At 35.5% G+C, this 22,938-nt stretch overlaps 1 protein-coding gene across 10 annotated transcripts in view; it reads right to left on the bottom strand.

Annotated features, from left to right (window-relative positions):
• Positions 1 to 22,938, bottom strand: part of RBBP8 (RB binding protein 8, endonuclease) — a 102,842-nt gene that overhangs the window by 39,919 nt on the left and 39,985 nt on the right. For 9 of the 10 annotated variants that reach the window (XM_041754547.1, XM_041754540.1, XM_041754573.1 and 6 more), the window contains 3 exons: positions 17,558 to 17,653; positions 6,866 to 6,978; positions 5,432 to 5,498 (listed from right to left, as the gene is read on the bottom strand). In XM_041754547.1, the coding sequence (XP_041610481.1) occupies positions 5,432 to 5,498; positions 6,866 to 6,978; positions 17,558 to 17,653 (276 nt within the window). Of the gene's footprint in view, positions 1 to 5,431; positions 5,499 to 6,865; positions 6,979 to 13,615; positions 13,714 to 17,557; positions 17,654 to 22,938 lie in introns of those variants that run through there. The other variant, XM_041754599.1, reaches the window with a different exon arrangement.

Here is a 22,938-nt window from a genome sequence, read left to right as displayed (position 1 = left end):
AACAAGTGCTGGCTTTGTTCTCTTTTGTCATAAAAAGGAAAAAAACCAAAATAAGTCCATGTATTAACCAAATAAATCTCTTCTTTAAAGCATTAGGTCTCTGATTTTCTGAGAAACTTTAAAAGTTCACGCTATAGCTTTAGTTATTATGCACACTCATCAGCTTTCTTCTACTTTTCTAACAGCAGAGTAAAATTTTTTTGATTGTTTTATTTGTTGGCTTCCCCTTAAATTCCTTTCAAAACAACTTTAGTTATTTATTCTAAAGACCTATAAAGATCCAGGGTCTCCCTCTGTATAGAGTCTACAAAAAAAGTTTTTAACATTGAGCTTTTCTCCTCTAAAGAACTTAGAGTGAAAACATAAACTTAATGAAGCAGTTACAGTCATCAAGTTTACTTCAATATTCTGATTTTCAGGGCACGTAGGTGGTTCAGTTGGTTGGGCATCTGCCTTTGGCTTGGGCTGTGATCCCACGGTCCTGGGATCAAACTCCACATCAGGCTCCCTGCTCAGTGGGGAGTCTGCTTCTCTTTCCCTCCACCCCTCACTCATGCTTGCTCTGTCTCTCTAGTGCTCTCTCAAATAAATAATCTTTTTAAAAAAAGATTTTATTTATTCATGAGAGAGAGAGAGAGAGAGAGAGAGAGAGAGAGAGAGAGACAGGCGCACAGAGGGAGAAGCAGGCTCTGTGCAGGGAGCCTGATGTGGGACTTGATCCCGCGTCTCCAGGATCACACCCCAAGCTGAAGGCGGCGCTAAACTGCTGGGCCACCAAGGCTGCCCCTCTCCCCTTTTTAAGATTTTATTTATTTATTAATGAGAGACACACAGAGAGAGAGAGGCAGAGACACAGGCAGAGGGAGAAGCAGGCTCCATGCAGGGAGCCTGACATAGGACTCGATCCTGGCTCTCCAGGATCAGGCCCTGGGCTGAAGGTGGTGCTAAACTGCTGAGCCACCCGGGCTGCCCTCAAATAAATAAAATCTTAAAAAAAAAACCCACTACGTTCTGATTTTCAAAAAAAAAGAAAAATCCCCTAAAATACAAACTAGTGAATCTGAGATCCTGCTCTCTTAGAACCACTACAAGTTTATAATATGAGTAATTCAAGTAAGGCTAATTTTAATTCTGAGGAATACTGTATATGTAGCTCTCTCTGGAAGGCATGTGAAAATGATCCTCTTGGTATCATCTCACAAAGAGTGCTAATGAAAGAAATATGTAGTAATATGCCTCAGGGCTCCATCCTCAGGCAGATTTTGCTCAACATTTTATTAATGATTTTGATGCTGGGCACTAATGGAATACTCATCAAATTTGTGGAAGACATAAAGCTGAAAATAAGCCCTAACTTAATACAAGGCAGGAAAAAAAACCAACTATGAAAGACTTCCAGAGGAGGGAATAATGGGCCAAATCCAACAAAGCCAAATAGAACAGGTTAAATGTGTGATTCTAAACCTCACTGAACTGAATCAGAAGAGAGAATCCGGCTTGCCACCCACACAGGCAGCTAATTTTTTGAAAATGCTTTAGCACAAAATTATAGAAGGGGTATACAAACTCTGAAGTGAGGTAGACCTGGGTTCAAATGCTGGCCCTGACGTTTATCAATCACTTTGGGTAAGTCAGTTAATCTTTTTGAAACTTAGTTACCTTATCTATAAAGTATGGTACTGTAAGTTACTACTTCCTTTTTATAGGAAAGCTGTGAAATGGAAGCAGTATACATAAAGATATAATCCAATTTCCAGAATATAGTACTTATTCAATAGTGTTCTTCTTTTACAATGGAGTAGGAAAAATAGTATAAGGTTTCTCTGCAACCTACTCTGAAGCCATGACTCTGAAGCCCTTTATTTTTATCTAAAACAACGCATCTACAAGTAGAGGATAAGAAAGACGGATTTCAAGGTTCTAGTCACAGTAAGCCCAAAAAGGAACAACCAATAATATCTAAATGCTTTGACTATATTAATATAAGTAAAAGAGACAGCGTGTGAGCGTAGAGCGGGTCTGTACCAGGGAGGTACAGAGGAAGAGAATCTCAAGTGGACTCCCTGCTGAGGACAGAGCCCAACATAGGGCTTGATCTTATGACCCTGAGATCATGACCTGAGCTGAATCAAGAGTTGGATTCTTAACCAACTGAGCCACCCATGTGCCCCTAGACTACTGAATTTGTAATTAGGATTTTTGACAAACTAAATCGTTTAAGAGAAATGGTCCTTTGAAGTCTTGAAGTAATGCTGCCTGAGGAACAGTTAATGAACAAAGGACTATTTACCCTAAGGAAGAGTAAGACTCAGGAGGGCCCTGACAGTTGTCTTCATGTGCAAAGTAGAAGAGTAAAATTTGTTCCAGAGGCTCCTGAAGGCAAAATTGGAATAAACAAATAACCTGTAAGTAGAATAATTTCTACACAAACTTGGGAAGAGGTTTTTAATATCTCACTAAAATTAAACAGACTCAGGGGATCCCTGGGTGGCTCAGCAGTTTAGCGCCTGCCTTTGGCCCAGGGAGTGATCCTGGAGTCCAGGGATCGAGTCCTGTGTTGGGCTCCCTGCATGGGCCTGCTTCTCCTTCTGCCTGTGTCTCTGCCTCTCTCTGTCTCTCTCATGAATAAATAAATGGAATCTTAAAAAAAAAAAAAAAAAATTAAACAGGTTCGAGAGATTACATTTACAGTAGAGTATTCAAACAATGGCTATTTGTTAAAGAAGTTATATAAAGAATTCAATTTAGAAAAGAGTGATAATGGGCAGCCCGGGTGGCTCAGCGGTTTAGTGCCTGCCTTCAGCCCAGGGCATGACCCAAGAGACCCGGGATCGAGTCCCAGGTCGGGCTCCCTGGATGGAGCCTGCTTCTTCCTCTGCCTGTGTCTCTGTCTCTCTCTCTCTCTGTCTCTCTCATGAATAAATAAATATGATCTTTAAAAAAAAAAAAAAGTGATAATGAAATGAATCCTATAGCCCTTAAATGTATAGACTGCTTTGACCACTGATCTAGCACATTCATTTTCCAAAACAAAAAGAGCCATGACCTCAACACTTAGCTTATTTAAACTTATATTTAGCTTATTTATTGCTTTCTGTGACTGGTAGAGTTGAATATATGTTATACATATAAGGATACACACACACATTTTTAAAAACTATAACAGCAAATTTTTTTTTCTGAATAATTTCTTAGTACAGTGTACACTTAGTACAGTGTAAGTAACTGTCCTACCATATAACATATCTGTAACATCAAAACCAGTTTAGGTCTCAATTATTGCCTATAACAAGCAGAAGCATAAGTCAAATGTTTTTTCTAAAGTTCAGAGAAATTTCAGGCCCTAATAGCATAATGTTACAGTGGTTTAGGCAGTCAAAGAAAAGATAATACTTGCATTTTTTTAAACTGCCAAATAAAAGTAAATTTGTTTAAGGAAAGCAAGCTACAAAAGAGGTTGGCTTATGAGAATAACAACTCCCTTAAATTTCAGAAGAGAACTTAAAGACATGCTAGATAAACTCCTACACTGTTCTGATTCAGGCATGTCTGAAATTAAAGAAGCATACCTTGAAGCTCATTAACCTGGTTAATCTTAACTGTAATTTCAAACTTTAGCTCTCATTTCTTTTCTAAAATACCAGTGAGCTTCAAGTGACTTTTAGAACACTAAAAATAAAGTAATTCTGAATGAATTCGAGATCATTTTTCATCAAGCAAGTGACATTATCCAGTTTCAATTCACTTCATATGCCTTAGTGTTAGAGGCACTCACCTCTCTGGTCTTACATTAACCTCTACACTCTCATTATCTTGTTTATCTTTGGTATTCATAAATATCAAGGCTGGGGTGTTCAAAATACCATAAGCTACATATTAATCACTTCACAAAACATTAATTAATATAGGTTAACAATCAGTTAATCTGAAATCTTTGGGACCAGACATGATTTGGAATACAGATTTTTTTTTTTAACATGAAGGGTAATATGGAGCATATATAGCTTATTATATAACACCTCCAGTGGAGCCCAAGGCATCATCCTGTAGTCAAGCATGCTGAGACTTTCACAGCAAAGCACAGGAATGCTCACATGAAGTGGGATAAATAAGGACTATATAAATAGCATCCTGTGAGTTGAGGTGAGGTTGCAAATAACATTTAAAACACTTTTGGATTTTAGAATCATATAAAAGATTGTGGATGTATGTTCTAGCCTTACCTCAACATGCAGCATGAGTAAAACTGGAGAGTGCTGACATTTTGAAAATTTCCTTTGCTAATATTTAGTTGACTGATAACATGGGAGGAATATCAAAATCCTATTGGATATCCAGTACTTAAAAGTATATACTGATAAGGATGTTAATTCCACCTGTAAGATGTGTGCCAAAATAATGTGTTACACCTGCATAATTTACCAAAATTTTATCTATCTATCTATCTATCTATCTATCTATCTATCTAATTTAATTTTTACCAAAATTTTGTAGATGTCCACTCATAGGCAATGCAATAGAATCTTTAAAAGCACTATAAAACCATTAAGACTATCCTGAACCTAATTCTTAAAAAATGTTTCATAAAGTTTATTATAAACGGGGACTAAGAATATCTTAGCTCTGACAGATCATATACACAAAAAGATTATTATTTTCTTTTTCTTTGAGATACTGTTGAATAATGGAAAAAATAGAGGGCTTTAGGTCAAAGAATAGATATCAAGCCCTGCATTGGGCTCCCTGCTCAGCAAAAAGCCTACTTCTAAAAAAAAACAAAAAACAAAAAACAACAACAACAAAAAAAAGCCTACTTCTCCCTCTTTCTTTGCTCCTCCCCCTGCTCATCATGCTGTCTCTCCCTCTAAAATAAATAAGTAAAATCTTTAAATAAACAAACAAATAAATAAAAATGTAAGTATTTCAGGGGCACCTGGGTGGCTCAATGGACTGAGTGTCTGACTCTTGATTTTGGCTCAGGTCATGGTCTCAAGGTTGTGAGACTGAGCCCTGCTTTGGGCTCCATGTTTGGTGGGTAATCTGAGATTTTCTGTTTCCCTCCTCAGTCCCTGCTCATGCTCTCTCTCAAATAAATAAATCTTAAAAAAAAATACATATTAAAAAATAATTTTAAAAATTAAAATGCTTTCCATTAAAATGTTCTGATTAAATTATTACTAAATCAAAATGCTTTAAATTAAAATGTTTTTTATGTATGCATTAACCGGAGATACATATACACTCTTCATGTATACTCCCAAAACACAAAAAGTGCTTTTCTTATATTGTTACAGAAAACTGTACCGTTTTTTAAAATAAAATCTGTAACTCTTAAATTATCTTTATAGTTTGTATAGCTAAGTGTAATAAAGGAAGAAAAGTTGAGGGGAAAATATTCAATTTTATGCTGCGATTAAGGAAAGATACTTACTCAATTTTCTGCTGCAGCTGTTCAGAAAGCTTTTTATTTTCTTCCTGGAGAGTATTCTTTTCATTCACTTAAACATAATATGAAAAAGAAGCACATATTATAGCTATATGAACATGTCTGTTAGGCTTTTTTAATAATATCATTAATTATGGAGAAATTAGGATTTCTAGTTCTAAGTCATATGTTAGAGTTAATACTACTGTGCAAGACTAATCCGTTACTAGGTAGTGATTACTACATCCCATATATTGTGCCAGTTCCATGTAACTAATTAACTGATAATTTTATTTTATGCTTTAGGCAAAAGAGAAAAAGTACTTCATGTACTGGGGAGTACAGTTTAATTATCCATACTAAGGTCAAGGGAGCATTCCATCTGTTACTCAGCCCTACTAATTTCAAATACCATTTTAGTAAAAGATATCTTGAAATAAATCTGATAATAACAGTAAAATAACACTGAATAGCAGTATATAATTTTTATAACTTAAGCAGATTTAGGTCCAATTTTCTTCCTTAGTCATACCCTGTTTCATAATTTTGGTATTAGTATTTGTTTGAATCTACCTTGACTAAATTTGTGTTTATTTATTTATTTATTTTTAAAAATTTTTTTTTTTATTATTATTTATTTATGATAGTCACAGAGAGAGAGAGAGAGAGGCAGAGACACAGGCAGAGGGAGAAGCAGGCTCCATGCACCGGGAGCCCGACGTGGGATTCGATCCCGGGTCTCCAGGATCACGCCCTGGGCCAAAGGCAGGCGGCGAACCGCTGCGCCACCCAGGGATCCCAAATTTGTGTTTATTTAATTTAGAAAGCAGAAACTCAACTTTGGGCTATAATTTCCACTTCAATCAGCACAAAATTATTATAAATCCTTAGTATGAAGTCACTGTTAAAGCACATTCTTCACTAGGAGGAATATCTAAGATCATAGTAAATATGACTAAACCTCTACAAAAGAAAGTTAATCATATTCCAAAAACATGTTAATAACTTAGTGGTTTACAAATCTAAACATATTTTCCTTCGTTAAGTAAACAGAATTTTTTTTTTGGCTATCTATAATATGTGAGGTTACTAAACTAACCCTGGTTAACTTTACTAAATACCAATTAAATTATATGAAATAAGATAAAACTAAGGCAACAAACATGGACATGATCAAAGGAAATTTCCTTCTTGCTTTACAGCTGATAAGACTTGAGGGCAAATGTGAACAATGTATATCCCATCTTTTTGTACCCTATTTCTTATTGAAATAAGCATTAAATTAAATCTACAGAAAGGGAATAAAGGACATTTGAACTTTTGCCTACATGAGGAAAAAGGTAGGTAAACAATCCATTTGACGGCAACCAATTTAATAATAGGTTTAAACAACAGTACATTATGTTTTAAATACTTAATGAATAAAGAAAGGCAACTCACTAAGCTCTGTGATAAGTTTAAGATTCTGCTGCCGGATATTTTCAAACTCTTGCTGTTTTTTCCGCATATGCTCCTCAGTTACTGCACAGCGATCACATAATCCTGCTCTTAGCCTAGGACACAAAAACCAAAATATTTTAATTTTTTAAAAAATATTTTATTTATTCATGAGAAACACACAGAGATAGAGAGAGGCAGAGACACAGGCAGAGGGAGAATCAGGCTCCATGCAGGGAGCCTGATATGGGACTTGATCCTGGACCCGGGGATCACGCCCTGAGTCAAAGGTAGATACTCAACTGCTGAGCCATCCAGGCATCCCAAAACCGAAATATTTTTAGAGTAGAACTTATTCTCACCAGAAAGCAAATATGTGAGATGATGCTATGTTAATTAGTGGAAATTCTTTCACTATGTATATGTTTACCAAATCACCATGATGTACATTTTATTTTACACTTTTATCAATTATACCTCTATAAAGCTGAAATTCAAATTTTCAACTTCTAAAAGTTATTTCCTTATATTTGGACTCCAAGATTTTTATACTTTATGAAGCTCTAAAGAACTGACTTGGTAAATAGAGAAAATTAACTAGTTTAATGATGTATTATTCCTTTAACATATTCTAAAATAGGCTGAAATCATGCCACAACATCACTTTCTACAATAGATTATAATTCCAAGTGGAATTCTGTAAATTCTGCCAATTTTATTTATTTATTTTTTAAAGACGTATTCATTCATTCATTCTTGAGACAGAGAGAGGCAGGGACATAGGCAGAGGGAGAAGCAGGCTCCATGCAGGGGGCCTTACATGGGACTCAATACCGGAAGGCCAGGATCACACCCTGGGCCAAAGGCAGGCACTCAACTGCTGAGCCACCCAGGCATCCCAAATTCTGCCAATTTTGAACTCTATCCAAGGGAACTTCTTTATTGAAGAAACTTTCTTTATTGAAGAAACTGAAGAAACTTTATTGAAGAAACTTTATTATAGTCAAAATATGAACTCCAGTCCAGTACCATGGGGCTGAATTATATATTAAGCAAGCTGGCATCTGTATTGCTCAGTACAGCATTAACACATATTAAATGTTCAATGTTTTTAGTTGAATGAATATTAAAGGTCAAAGAATACAAAGTTTAAAAAAAAGGTATTTCATATTTTCCTCTTTTCAGCATAAAAAAACTTAATGTTAGAAAAATTCACAATGTACTATTATGCAAAAAAAGTTTTAAAAATAGCTTTCACTGATTATTTGTTTAGTGCTGAAGGAAAGAGGGAAATACATATATTGCACACAGGGGATGGGGAATGGTACAGAGAAAGGTGTACTTCAAAATGTCAATAGTAGTTATGTTGTAGATACCAGTATTATAGACTTTTTTCCTCAGTGTTTTTCTATCTTTTTCATCATTAACATTTTTATTCAAAGCTTAGTGTAAAGTAAAATTATTACATTTTCTTCATGTTACCCTTTGCTCCTTCCAGTTTTAGAAGAGTAATAAATTAAAGAAAGGCATATTCAGTAGTGGTGAATACAATAAGTAAAAGAAATAACAATGGGGGATGCCTGGCTGGCTCAGTGTTTGAGCATCTGCTTTCAGTTCAGGGCGTGATCCTGTAGTCCTGGGATTGAGTCCTGCATCGGGCTTCCTGAGAGGAGCCTGCTTCTCCCTCTGCCTGTGTCTCTGCCACTCTCTCGGTCTCTGATGAATAAATAAATAAAATCTTAAGAACAAAACAATGGAAATGATAAAATTGGTGATATATATACATATATATATATATATACACACACACACACACACACACTATACATGTCTAGTTAATAATACATGCAATAATTCATATGATATATTTGGTAGTAATTTCATAGTGAGTTTCTGTACGTGAAAAAAGGCAAAGATTAATGTCACCAGCATATTAGTTATTATATATCAACCTTAAGGTCCTTTCAAACCAAACTTTGACAAACAGTAGGGAAACTAACTTAGTACTGGGACCACATGGTATGTAAACTCCTTTCCTTTCCATGTAAATGCAAACTGTTTTGGACACTGTTTATTGATGGATTAAAAAAACAATATATTTAAAGAACATATTAAAAAATATACTAGAATATTAAATGCATTGCTAGAGCCTTTTCTAGTAAAGATAGTAGGGGAATAGCTATTTTGGGGCCATATTTTGTTTAGGTGACACCTGTTGCTCTAATAGGGGAAGTTTTCTACCATTGCCTGCCATAACCCCTCTGTTAGATGCTTCGCTATACCACTCGGAAGTCCCTAAGGCGAGAAGACTGGAATTAAATTAGAAATCAATAACAAGGGAAGCCTGGGTGGCTCAGCGATTTAGTGCCGCTTTCAGCCTGGGGCGTGATCCTGGAGACCCAGGATCCGGTCCTGCGTCGGGCTCCCTGCACAGAGCCTGCTTCTCCCTCTGCCTGTGTCTCTGCCTCTCTCTCTCTCTGTGCCTCTCATGAATAAATGAATAAATAAAAAGAAAAAAGAAAAAGAAATCAATAAGAAAATTTAGAAAATCCATAAATCTGTGAATCTTAAACAATGTACTTCTAAATAAACAATGAGTTAAAGAAGAATCACAAGGAAAATGACAAAAATAGGCCATAACACACATGTACATATAAAGCAATGATCAATAAACAATAAAAAGTTCTTGAATATTAAACACGTGACTATCAAAACAACTTCAATAGTAGGGTTGTTGGAAAATAGAAGTCTTCCAGAACATGGGGGGGTGGGGGGAAACAGAAATCAGAGAAAAGATTATAAAGTATTACTTTATGACCAAGAAAGAAATGTTACAAAAAGAGAGAACATATTAAACTGGAGACAGGAAATAACAGAAAAAGATTGCCAGACCTTTAGAGATACTAGCCTTCAGGTTAGTAACAGGCTGAGTGCCTAACACATTGAAGGGAACACACAAAGCCCCCTCACAAAATTTCAGGATGATAAAAAGATCAAAAGTCCCAGGAAAGAAAACATGTTAAAGAATAACATTAGAATGATATCAGTCTTATCAACATTGGATGCAAAGATAATGAGAAAACAAATGTCTTCAAAGTTTGGAGGAAAATTATTTTGGAAACTAGAATTTTATATCCTTTCAAAATATCATCTAAATCAACAGTAAAATAACATTTTTAGATATGCAGGGACTCTGAAAATTTACTTTCTGTGCTCTTTTCAGCAGATACTTGAGGGTGACCTATAACAAAATGAGCATGAAAAACCAATAAAAAGGAAAAATAGGCCCACATTTCATCAACCATGTTCACTGGTATATCTTCAAGGTCTAAAATAGTGCCTTGGCACAAAACAAGTGCTCCATAATTATTTGCTAACATGAGTAGAAAGAAATCATGGCATTAATGTGGGGATCCAGTGAAGAGAAACTCCAGAATGGCAGTTGTAGAATAACCTAGAAAGTAAATGGTCCAAATCAGTACAGAGTTTTTCAGCGAAAGAAGTATGCCTTCAAGGAAAAGAACAAAAAAAGATTATAATCAATAAATAGAATAACACATTACATAATACTAATGACATGGTAAGGAAAACATGTTTCTTATCTCAATATGAAAAAAGTTGTTAGAACTTCTAGGAAAAACACAGCAAACTCACTTAAATATGTCCAAGTCATAATATAATTATGGGCTGATTTGAGCAAGATATGAAACAGAATAGAAAAGAATCTATGTGGCCTGCACATTGGAAACAAGTCTCAAGTGGCACAGAGGTCATGATACTGGATCTTAGAGAAGGAAATCTTATCCTGGCTCAGCTGAGAGTATTTATAGAGTCAATAAATAAACACTGTTTATAATTTTTCAGCTTCTATAATTAACTTATAAACCAAATATAAAAGATTGAGATCTGGTAACAGAAAACAATGTAACATTTATCAAGCTTGTCATTATTTACACTTAAAGGTTCAGCTGAACAAAGTGGGAAGTAGAAGAGAGGAAGAATGATGCCGGGAAGGGTTAAAGTATCAATACCTTCCTGCAATATAGTGGTGAGTTCAGGGAGATGGTTCAGACATTTTCCTAAAATATATTCCTGTAAAGACATACTTTTACAAAAATGTATGTATTAAATAGTTTGGAAGGTAAAATAGAACTAAAATAGTAACTGTTCAAAAATACGCAAGAGATAAATAGTATACTCATCTTCATAGTAAGAAGTAAGCAGATATTGTCTCAAATTGATAAATCAAGTGTTAGAGTGAAAATACATTATTTATGGGGCACCTGGGTGGCTCAGTCCGTTGAGTGTCTGCCTTCGGCTCAGGTCATGAGACTGAGCCCTGTGTTGGGCTCCCTGCTCAGCGGGAAGTCTGCTTCTCCCTCTCCCTCTGCCTGCTGCTCCCCCTGCTTGTGCTCCCTCTCTTGTTCTTTCTCTCAAATAAAAAAAATAAAATCTTAAAAAAAAAAAAAAGATACATCATTTAGAACTTTGGAGAATGAAGAACTGGGACTGGCATGGGTGGCAAAGAGAAGAACAAAAAAACCTACTGCTTTTATAGTAATTATACAACTTTATACAATGTACACGCCTTACTTGAATAAAAATTCAAAAGGGGGAAAATAAGCTAAATGGTATATTCCTTTTATCATAGCATTTTAATTTATTTTTTTATTTTTTATTTTTTTTATTTATTTATGATAGTCACATAGAGAGAGAGAGAGGCAGAGACACAGGCAGAGGGAGAAGCAGGCTCCATGCACCGGGAGCCCGACGTGGGATTCGATCCCGGGTCTCCAGGATCGCGCCCTGGGCCAAAGGCAGGCGCCAAACCGCTGCGCCACCCAGGGATCCCAGCATTTTAATTTAATAGTAGTACATTCTAGTAAACTTTGTGTGACATCTTTTTGAGAATTAAGGTACTAAAAAAGACATACATCTTGTCTTTCTGCTCTAATACATGTCTTCAGATTCTCAAGCATTTCTAAAGCTAATGGTAAAGTCTGTTTATGCCCTTAAAATTCTAAAGGAAACAAGTCTCTGTAAACTATTCCAAAACCAAGACACTATTAAACTATTTTAAGAGGAAACTCAATTTTAACCATTTGCTTAAAGTACCTGACATTTCATATTTACATTTCTCTTTTAAGATTTGTTCAAATTAATAGCTTAGGGTCCAATTAATAAAAATTCAAATAGTTGACCCAATTGTGGTAAATAATTTACACACAGAATTTTTAAACTATAAAGGCCAAAGAGATGGGGGAATCCCTGGGTGGCTCAGCGGTTTGGCGCCTGCCTTTGGCCCAGGGCGTGATCTTGGAGTCCCGGGATCAAGTCCCACGTCAGGTTCCCGGCATGAAGTCTGCTTCTCCCTCTGCCTGTGTCTCTGCCTCTCTCTCTCTCTCTCTCTGTCTCTCATGAATAAATAAAATCTTAAAAAACAAAAAAATAAAGGCCAAAGAGAACAGAATATTGAAAAGTCACTGATGGGGCTCCTGGGAGGCTCAGTCAGTAGAGCATGTGACTCTTGATCTCAGCATTTTGAGTTCAAGTCCCACGTTGGGTGTAGAGCTCACTTAAAAATAAATAAATAAAAATTAAAATAAAAAATTGAAAAAGTCATTTTTGAAAAACACTGAATGAAGGAGATAAATGGCATTTAACAATTCTAATGGTTATTTAAATGTCATTCTACTAGTTGATTTGTCAGTAAAAACTGAACACTACTTGTTTCTAAGAAATCAAATCTAATATATTAAAATATAATGTATCATCAAAAACAATCCCTCAGAACCCCTACTTTCAAGTTTAAAAATGCCACTTGTATAGACAGTTCTAAAATGTAACAATATTTCCTAACTTGTTCATTACTTCCAGTTTTCTCCAGTCAATTGCCATTCTTTTTTTTTAAATTGGAGTTCAATTTGCCAACATATAGCATAACACCCAGTGCTCATCCTGCCAAGTGTCCCCCTCAGTGCCCATCACCCAGTCACCCCAATCCCCTGCCCACTTCCCCTTTCACTACCCCTTGTTCATTTCCCAGAGTTAGATGTCTCTAGGTTTTGTCACCCTCACTGATATTTTCACTCATTTTATCTCCTTTCCCTTTATTCCCTTTCACTAATTTTTATATTCCCCAAATGAATGAGACCATATAATGTTTGTCCTTTTCTGATTGACTTATTTCACTCAGCATAATACCCTCCAGGTCCCTCCAAATTCAACTGCCATTCTTGATAACATTTGTGAAAAAGAGTCAACTCTTGATTGCTTACAGATCCTAGTTTAAATTTAAATGGATGTGAGAAAATATGCTAGCTCCTATTTCCATCAGCAAAGTTCCACTGCTTTCCTCTTGCCTCTCTTCCACTGATGCTATCAGAAAAAGAAACATAATTCCACTTGTAAGATTAGAAAGCAACATGCTTCCTAAGTCATATTACAGTTTGCTCATAGAGATGAACAAATAAAACCTTTCATTTTGCAATTGGAAAATTTACCAGACTAACAGAATGCTCAATTGTTTACATCCCAAAAAGATTTCCTCAAATTTATTCATTTTCATTCAAAAGGGTTTACTGAACACCTACAATGAGTGCTATACATGCCAATATACAACAGTGGCCAAGATAATGTCATTTGTTTTAAAGAGCTTACAGTGTATTAGAAAAAGGCAATAAAAAAGTAATTATGGCAAAGTATGATTCACATCTCGACAGTGGAAATACATGGTACTATGAAAGTACTTACCAGAATTAAATCCAGTCTAGAAAGTCAGAGGTTTCATGAAGAATATATTTAAATTCAAATCTATGGGACGCCTGAGTGACTCAGCAGTTGGGCATCTGCCTTTGGTCTAGGGCGTGATCCTGGAATCCCAGGATAGAGTCCCACATCAGGCTCCCAGCATGGAGCCTGCTCTCTCTCTGCCTATGTCTCTCATGAATAAATAAATAAATAATCTTTAAAAAAAATCTGAGTAAGACAAAAAGAGGACAGTCTATTATTTGAAAAATAGTTTCACAACCATAAATCCTCTGATTAGAAGTACAAATTCTCCCTTTCAATGACAGGTGAAATATGACTTTCCCATGATTGCCAAAAATGCTTTTAGAAATACTAAAATCTATTAGACAATCATGGTTTAACTACTTTGTTCAGATTTTTTTTTTTTTTAATGCATTCTACTTCTCCACACAATGACTATTTCTTAGATTTAGTGAAATACTTTGTTTCCTTTAAGGAAAGTCTATTACATAAATAGGAGTAGAATATAAACCAGCCACAGAAAATTAGAACTTTTTATTATCTAATTTACTTTTACCAAGTAATTCCTCTCATCTAAACATCTCACAATGTTTTCACATAAGTATAAAAATAAAAATGGTCTCATCCTACAAAGAGTAGTAGCAAGTTTCAGAATTACTGTCTAGAAATTTTAACAAAACACTTTTGCTTTTTAAAGGTCTTGGCAAGGGATGCCTGGATGGCTCAGGGGTTGCGCTCTGCTTTTCCACTTGGGGCATGATACTGGGGTTCAGGGATCAGGTCCCACATCGGGCTCCCTAAGGGGAGTTTGCTTCTCCCTGTGTCTCTGCCTCTCTCTCTCTGTGTCTCTCATGAGTAAACAAAATCTTTAATAAAATAAAATAAAATAAAATAAAATAAAATAAAATAAAATAAAATAAAAAATAAAGGTCTTGGCAAAACATTCATTTGTATAGATTCTTAAAGCTTGCTCTATTTATCATTCTTATGTAACATAAAACTACAATGAAATTTTAAATAAGGCAGAATTTTACCAAATGTTATCTACTTAGACATTTAAAAGTAGAATATAGGGGATCCCTGGGTGGCGCATTGGTTTGGCGCCTGCCTTTGACCCAGGGGCGCGATCCTGGAGACCCGGGATCGAATCCCACATCGGGCTCCCGGTGCATGGAGCCTGCTTCTCCCTCTGCCTGTGTCTCTGCCTCTCTCTTTCTGTGTGTGACTAACATAAATAAAAAATAAATAAATAAAATAAAATAAAATAAAATAAAAGTAGAATATAGTTAGCAATTTAAAGGAGAAATAAAAAACAAAACTTCCCCCAAAAAACCAGACTAGAAAATGGACAATGCTGGGGAGTTAATATTTCAGAGTATCTGTTTTGGTAACTTTAGGTCAAATACAAATACTTTTAAATGATCAGTTAAAGTATAATTCATTTATATCACATTTACAAAATTAAAACAATATACAAGCAAGGCTTCAGGAACACAGAAAATAGGGGGTTTGTAAGGTCAAATTTTACCTCATTATCCATTAACTGTGATTTAGGGACAGTTTCTTCAATCTTTGCCAGCTAAGTTTCCTCACATGTAAAATGGTTTTATCATCTACCTTATAGCATTAATGTGAAGATTAAGTGCTAGATGTCTGGGTACAAAGTGAGCCTTCAATACATATCAATTGCCAGAGTTTTTTTTTTTTTTTAAGATTTTTATTTATTTATACTCATGAGAGACAGAGAGAGAGAAAGAGGGGCAGAGACACAGGGAGATGGAGAAGCAGGCTCATGCAGGGAGCCTGAACTGATGTGGGCCTCGATCCTGAGTCTCCAGAATCACGCCCTGGGCTGAAGGTGGAGCTAAACTGCTGTGCCACCGGGACTGCCCTGATTGCCAGAGTTAAAGCCTAAGAAAGATATGCTCTCCACCATTCCTCCTAAATGCTCCAATACATATCCAGAGAAAACAAGGAAATCCCTCACCACACTAAGAGTACCTAGCTGATGGTTTCCCTTTTGATCCTGAACTGGGGAGAAGGGGGCAAATGACTTTCTAGTTTCCTGATACCTCAGCAGGAGAGAGACTGGGTCTGGCTACTCTACAGACTGGAGTACAAATGGCTGGAATAATGGTCACCAATTAGGAAGGATACTGTAAGTTTTAAAAAATTGTTATTATATACTTTTACTTGTATTAATCTCATTTTATCTTCAAAATAGCCCTGCGGAGAAGGTATGGTTAATGTCATGTCATATGTTCTTGACTTTTCTTCTATTTTGATAATTTTTCTTTCTCAATTTTTTTTGCTGGCTGAATCCTTATTCTTCATTAAACCTTAATTAGTATTAGTATGTCCAAGGATTCAGCCCTAACACTTCTAATTTTCTTCCAATACTCTAACATGTCCTTAGATATCTTACCCAGTCTCTAGGTTTCAAATGCCGTTTATATGCAGATGACTTTCAAATTCTTTTCTCTAGCCCTAATCTCTCTAGTTAGTTTCAGACTCAACATACCTATCTACTTGACATCTCCACATGGATATAACAGATGCTGTCAATACCTGCTCATATCCCTTCGTAATTTCCCTGCTTAAACCCTCCAATTGCTTCCTGTTGCAATTAAAATCCAAACTTTTTGCCTATGATTCTACATAATCTGGTTACTCCCACCTTTCCAATCCTAGCTCCTATCAGTCATTCTCCTACTCATTAAGTTAGAACCACAGAGGACTTCCTATTCTTCAAATATTTCAAAACTCATTTCTACCTAGATGTTTTGCATTTGTCTGTTCTCCAGGTGACTAGCTCTTATCTGTATCATTCAGATCTTAGTTCAAATGGCACCTCCTCAAAAAGGCTATTCCTGACACCTATCCCTTCACTTCCCAATGTCTGTGGTCACTTCATTACATCATATAATTGTATTTCTTCATAGTCCTTACAATCTGAAATCATCTTATTTGTATGACTTGCTCCAAACCTTTGAAAATTAAATATCAGCTTCATGACATACTAGGGATAGTATTATCCCTAGGATGTATAACACCTAGATTGTAGTAAGGACTCAAATATTTATGAATCTGAATTAAGGGCACAGTATAAACCTGATTTCAAATTCACACCTATGATTCCAAAGCATATGGAGCTTTATTCCACAATAGGCTGCTTATTTTAGTAAATGTGCATCATCTGGGACAGGAGTTGTAGAAGACAAGCATACAACTGCAATTTGCATAGGTGCATAGTAGTAGGCTACCCCACCACTAAAGGAACAGTGGCAAACTCAAACCCACCAGCCCTTCTGTAACATATACAAAATAGTAACAAAAGAAAATTATTAATTATAAACACAGGAAACATTATTTGTTATAGGTAGTTCAAAGTTTTAAATAGCACTTATAGTTCAGACAAGAAAATACAGCAAATTCTGGAAGTCTCTTCTAAACCTAGGGTGTTAATCTCATAGGAGTGAAAAACAAAGAAGAATCCCTAGACTCCCCGCAAGTAGAGAAATATGCAGGGAAAAAAGGGCAGAATACGAAGACAAATAGAATTGTGAAGCAGTTGCCACCTACTTAGAGGTAAACATGGAATTAAAGGATCAAATGAATTAGAACATTAATTCTAATTAATTAGTGCTACTCTTACGCTTGTCCTGTATCAAATACCAGATAAAGAAATATTATTTAAAGGGTAAATTGCTGAGATTGCTGTAATTAATTAAAAAAACGAACTTGTAAGAGTAGATCCTTGATTTCATAAAGTATTTACTCAATGTTGACACTGGATAAAGGGCATTTATATAAAGGTTGGGAAAAGGGTACTTTTAGTCCCAGAACTATTTATAAATTAAAAGCAATGTTCTATTAAGGAGGGAAATAACCTCTTACGCAAGAATACCCAAGAACTAGACTCACCGATCTTCTAAAACTTTAATAGTTTCATGGAGGACTTTCTGTTGCTCCCTCAGTTGTTGATTTTTGGTGAAGAATTCCTCTAGTCTCTGTGCATCTCTAAAAGTCAAGAAATAAGTTTTTAAAAAATCCTAATAGGGTAATTATCATAACAGGATTAATTCTACTATAAGAACTCCAAAGTATGGTCTCACATTTACATAACATGTATTTCTTGTATCAAAATAAGTAACTTCAAAGGTAAAGTTTAAATATCTTGTTATAGTTCAAATTATACTAGAATTTGTTACATAGTATTTTTATGTACCATAAAAGTATTGTCCTATTACCAGCCATTCATTATACAATGTTGGAACAGAGGAACAAGTGGATTCTGATGCCATCAGTGGATTTTGATGACTCAATGTTGTCAAAAATGCTATTAAAATGTACACTTACGGTTTTTTATTATTTTGTCTACAGTTGTTAACGTAAGTAACAAGATATCTCCACTCATCTCTATTCCAGTTATGGGAGAGTTCATTTGCAAGGACTAAACACTAATTTGTGTATAGCATGCAGAATAGTACAAGCACATATTAAGTTCTATTTAAGTGTGTAACATTGTGATTTTATAGTCAAGAAAAAACAAAGACATCTAAAATTTTCTCCTAGATTACCTAATTTCTTTACAAGTTAGTGTCTTATTCTATCCCTCCATATTTTTAAAAATCACATTATTATATAAAGTATACATATCATTTAATTCTAAGAAAACCCATTAGGTATTTGACTGGGATTTTCTGTATGGTCTTGAAGCTGAAAAAGATAATACTGTGATTGAAACATCTTCCCCAGTTCTCCCAAGGGTCTAAAATATCAAATGATGACAAACCAGTCCACTTACAAAAAGTAGATGTCAGAATGATTATGTCAAAATGGTTAGACTGTAATATCACTGGTAGCAAAACAGAGTCAAACTAAGTAAAATGCCAGATACCCAATACAGAGGATACTTCATCATGCTGGTTGAACAGCTGATATTGAGTGAGAAATGAAAAATCAATACATCTAAGAATAACTGCCTACTGCACATGGTTTTGGTAGCATATGTAGATATCCAAAACCTGGGGAATAATATGGTGATAGCTGAAACTCATTAATTTGGCAGTTTCTCACTTAATTAAAAAAAATTATCAAAAAAAATTATCAAAAAACCCCACCATATTTTCCAATACTTCTAGAAAATGTATTTAATTCAGATGCAGTACATCAAGCTCTCGCTGATCCTACTTTGCAAGTATTTAACAAATATAACCAAACTTAAAACTTGTCTGAGGGATCCCTGGGTGGCGCAGCGGTTTGGCGCCTGCCTTTGGCCCAGGGCGCGATCCTGGAGACCGGGATCGAATCCCACGTCGGGCTCCCGGTGCATGGAGCCTGCTTCTCCCTCTGCCTGTGTCTCTGCCTCTCTCTCTCTCTGTGTGTGTGACTATCATAAATAAATAAAAATTAAAAAAAAAAAAGATTAAAAAAAAAAAAAAACTTGTCTGAATTAGGGGGAACAACTGAACACATTTTCTAAGTTAACAGATTGTTAGCTGCTAAAAATAATTTGAATTTATTTAATTTAAATCATAAAAATATATCAAATATTACATTCCAGATTCATATATTAAAGACTTAGACACACACACTCTCTCTCTCAAGGAATGAAAAGTTCATAGCAAAACTTTTTTTCTTAAATTATGAAAAGAGAAAACTTGTAAGAGTAATGTAATGTCTGATTTTCCTACATCTATACATTGTTTCTATTTAGAATGATTCAGAACATAATTCAGAATTTGTTTTAAAACCAGACAGACTGATGGCCAAAGTTCAAATTAAATCTAACCTCAATTACTTAATTAAATATTCATGTCAACTCAGTGGTAAACAACAGGTTTCTACTAATTATAAGGATATTTTAACAAATTCTTTAAGAAAACAAATTGATGAATTCTAAATGGTACAAAAATAGTCATGCAATTTCAAAAATATTGAGTGAAAAATAGTTTTCTTTTAAAGATTTTATTTATTTATTCATGAGAGACACACAGAGAGAGAGAGAGGCAGACACACAGGCAGAGGGAGAAGCAGGCTCCACGCAGGGAGCCCAACGTGGGACCCGATACTGGAATTCCAGGATAACGCCCTGGGCCGAAGGCAGGCGCCAAACCACTGAGCCACCCAGGGATCCCCGTTTGTTTGTTTTTTTTTTTAAGAATTTATTTATTTATTCATGAGAGACACACACAGAGAGAGAGAGAGAGGGCAGAGAAAGGCAGAGGAAGAAACAGGCTCCTCACAAGGAGTCTGATGTGGGACTTGATCCTGGATTCTGGGATCAAGACCCCAGCCAAAGGCAGACCCTCAACTGCTGAGCCATCCAGGTAATTACAAGTGAAATATATTGTAAGACAGGTTTACCTTCGAACTCATCCAAAGGAAGTTAGTGACTAACTAACCAACTTCACCTATCTAAGGTAAGCTCAGTGTATCTATCCCACAAGCAACACTTTACTAGAAACTTAGTATCATTTTCCTAGTAGGCAACCTTCTGTTTTTCTGAGGTAAATGAATATTTTAAATAAATAGCATGTAAATAATAACTGGCATGTAAAAGTGGAAAAAACTTTAAGTAATTTTAATCAATAAAATATATAATATATATAAATAATATATAAATAAATTTTATATATTTTAATTAAATTTTATTAAGAAATTAAAAGTATGAAAACAGTCCTGTACAACTGCAGGATTTTTTTTCTTTGTAATTTAAAAATTAAAAAAATAATTTAAAGGGGTTTATTTGTTGGTGGTTAGTTTATTTGTTGGTTTAGAATTTCTAAATTTCTTGGCAGCTAAAGAGGGAATTATCTTTACTATAAAGCTGGATAACTGAATATGGTAAATGTTAATTTTTATATTTCCTCAGTGAAAATTAAAGTAGTTATTATTATTTTTCTTTAAAGAATGGCAGGGGCACCTAGGTGGCTCAGTCAGTTAAGCATTTGCCTTTGGCTCAGGTCATGGTCTCAGGTTCCTGGGATCGAGCCCCACATTGGGCTCCCTGCTCAGCAGGGAATCTGCTTCTCCCTCTGCTTCCTCCCTTTGCTCATGTTCCCCTCTCTCTATCCCATGTTCTCTTTCAAATAATTAAATAAAATCTTAAAAAAAAAAGAATGGCAAATAAATAGGATAATCAGATTCATGAATTGATTATTAAGACAGTTAATCAGTTGGTAAGTAATGGATATACATTGGCAAAGAGATGTAGTCCATGTTCACAAGCAGGTTAAAACAATCAGGTGGACCTGGCTTAAGTATAACTTTTCAAAAACAATCTCACAATATTCAGCTGTTGACATTTTTCCATGTTTAGTTTTATAAATGAATTTGTGTAAGAGAATACCATGAACTACGTGCAAGAACTATCATCAAAGCACATATCTGAAACAACCAAGTGATGAATAAAATATGGTATAATTAATTCCTCTTCTAATTGCTTTTTTCCAGGTGGGAATCTCTAAGGATAGGGAATCCCTATTTTTTTTTTTAAAGATTTATTTATTTATTCATTCATGAGAGACATAGGCAGAGGGAGAAGCGGGTTCCATGCAGGGAACCCGATGGGGGACTCAATCTCGTGGTATCACGCCCTGAGACAAGGGCAGATGCTTAACTGCTGAGCCACCCAGGCATCCCGGGGAATCCCTATTTTATAAATATAGCTATTCTAACAATATGGAGATAAGACATCCTGATTATTCTTACACCCTCACTGTATACTGTAAAATATACCGATATAGGGGGATTATGGTAATATAGTCAAGCTCAAGTTCCGGATCTCACAATGCAAAGATTTAACTTACTACAAAATAGAGCACCTCATGAATTCTCTGATTACTCAGGGAATTCAGTAACTTACCTGCGCTTCCAAAATGTACACCCCAAGCTACCTGAGGTACACAGGTACAAAGCAGTTACAATATATATTAGAAGGTTGCTAAGATGATCAAATGACTCTGTAAACTTACAAAGGCATTATCAGCTATTGAAAAACCAGCTTTGTTTCCATTCTTTAAAATTCAAAGTTGTGATAGATTATTTTTGAGAAAGTAAAATTCAGCAATCATTTACAAATTTAAGAAGTTTTTCATGTGGCTGATTGGTTATAGATACGGAGAAATATGTTTGTGTAAAAAGTCTGTAATAAAAATGTACATTTGTGATAAGCAAATCTAGATGGCTTCTAATTATGTGTTACTATTCAATTGCAGGGAAATGATTCTGATTCAAGGTCTACCTTGTAGTTATAAATCTAGGATTTAAAATAGTAATATACTTTGGGGCACCTGAGTGGCTCAGTGGTTGAGCCTCTGCCTTTGGCTCAGGTCATGATCCCAGGGTCCTGGGATTGAGTTCTGCATCAGGCTTCCTGCACAGAGCCTGCTTTTCCCTCTGCCTATGTCTCTGCCTCTCTCTCCGTGTCTCTCATGAATAAATAAAATCTTAAAAAAAAAAAAAAAGTAGTATTTTAGAAAAGAAAATTACTAGGCCTACACGAAGAATCCATTTTAATAAAACTAAATTCCTTTAAAAACATGTTGTGAATGCAACTTAAAATGTGTAATCAAATCACAAACACAGTAATTTCTGTGTTTCAGCACTGCTTCTTAAAAGTGACCAACATTTTGATTAAAAGATGTCATTCTGGGATACCCGGGTAGCTCAGTGGCTCAGTGTTTGCCTTTGGCTCACGGCCTGATCCCAGATTTCCAGGACCGAGTCCCACATCGGGCTCCTTGCATGGAGCCTGCTTCTCCTCCCTCTGCCTGTGTCTCTGCCTCTTTCTGTATCTCTCATGAATAAATAAATAAAATCTTAAGAAAAAAAAAAAAGATGTCATTCTAATCAATGGTTGTTAATCCAGCATTAACAAGATTAACATGGAACCAAGGTACAATATAAAGTACTCATTTTCTAACTACTAATCAACTCAGAAACATTATACTTTTGATATTAGAAAAGGCCAGAAGTTGGGCGCCTGGGTGGCCCATTCAGTTAAGGGGCTGACATGAGTCTGGCTCAGGTCAAGATCTCAGGGTGGTGAGACTGAGCTCTGAGTTGGACTCCACCCTGAGGTGGAGCCTGTTTAAGATTCTCTCCCTCACTCTCTCCCTCTGCACACCACCCCCAACCCCTGTTCATGTGCTGCACAAGCTCTCTCTAAAAAAAAAAAAAAAAAGAAGAAAAAGAAAAAAGGCCAGAGGGAACAAGTTTGGTATGGTACTTATTTTCTGATTAACAATATTTGTAGCAACCAACACTAGCTGGGCTATAAATAAAAATGAGCATGGCAA

Source organism: Vulpes lagopus, chromosome 1 (genome assembly GCF_018345385.1).
Source record: "Vulpes lagopus strain Blue_001 chromosome 1, ASM1834538v1, whole genome shotgun sequence".
Lineage (NCBI taxonomy): Eukaryota > Metazoa > Chordata > Mammalia > Carnivora > Canidae > Vulpes > Vulpes lagopus.
This window is presented reverse-complemented; position numbering and strand designations above follow the sequence as displayed.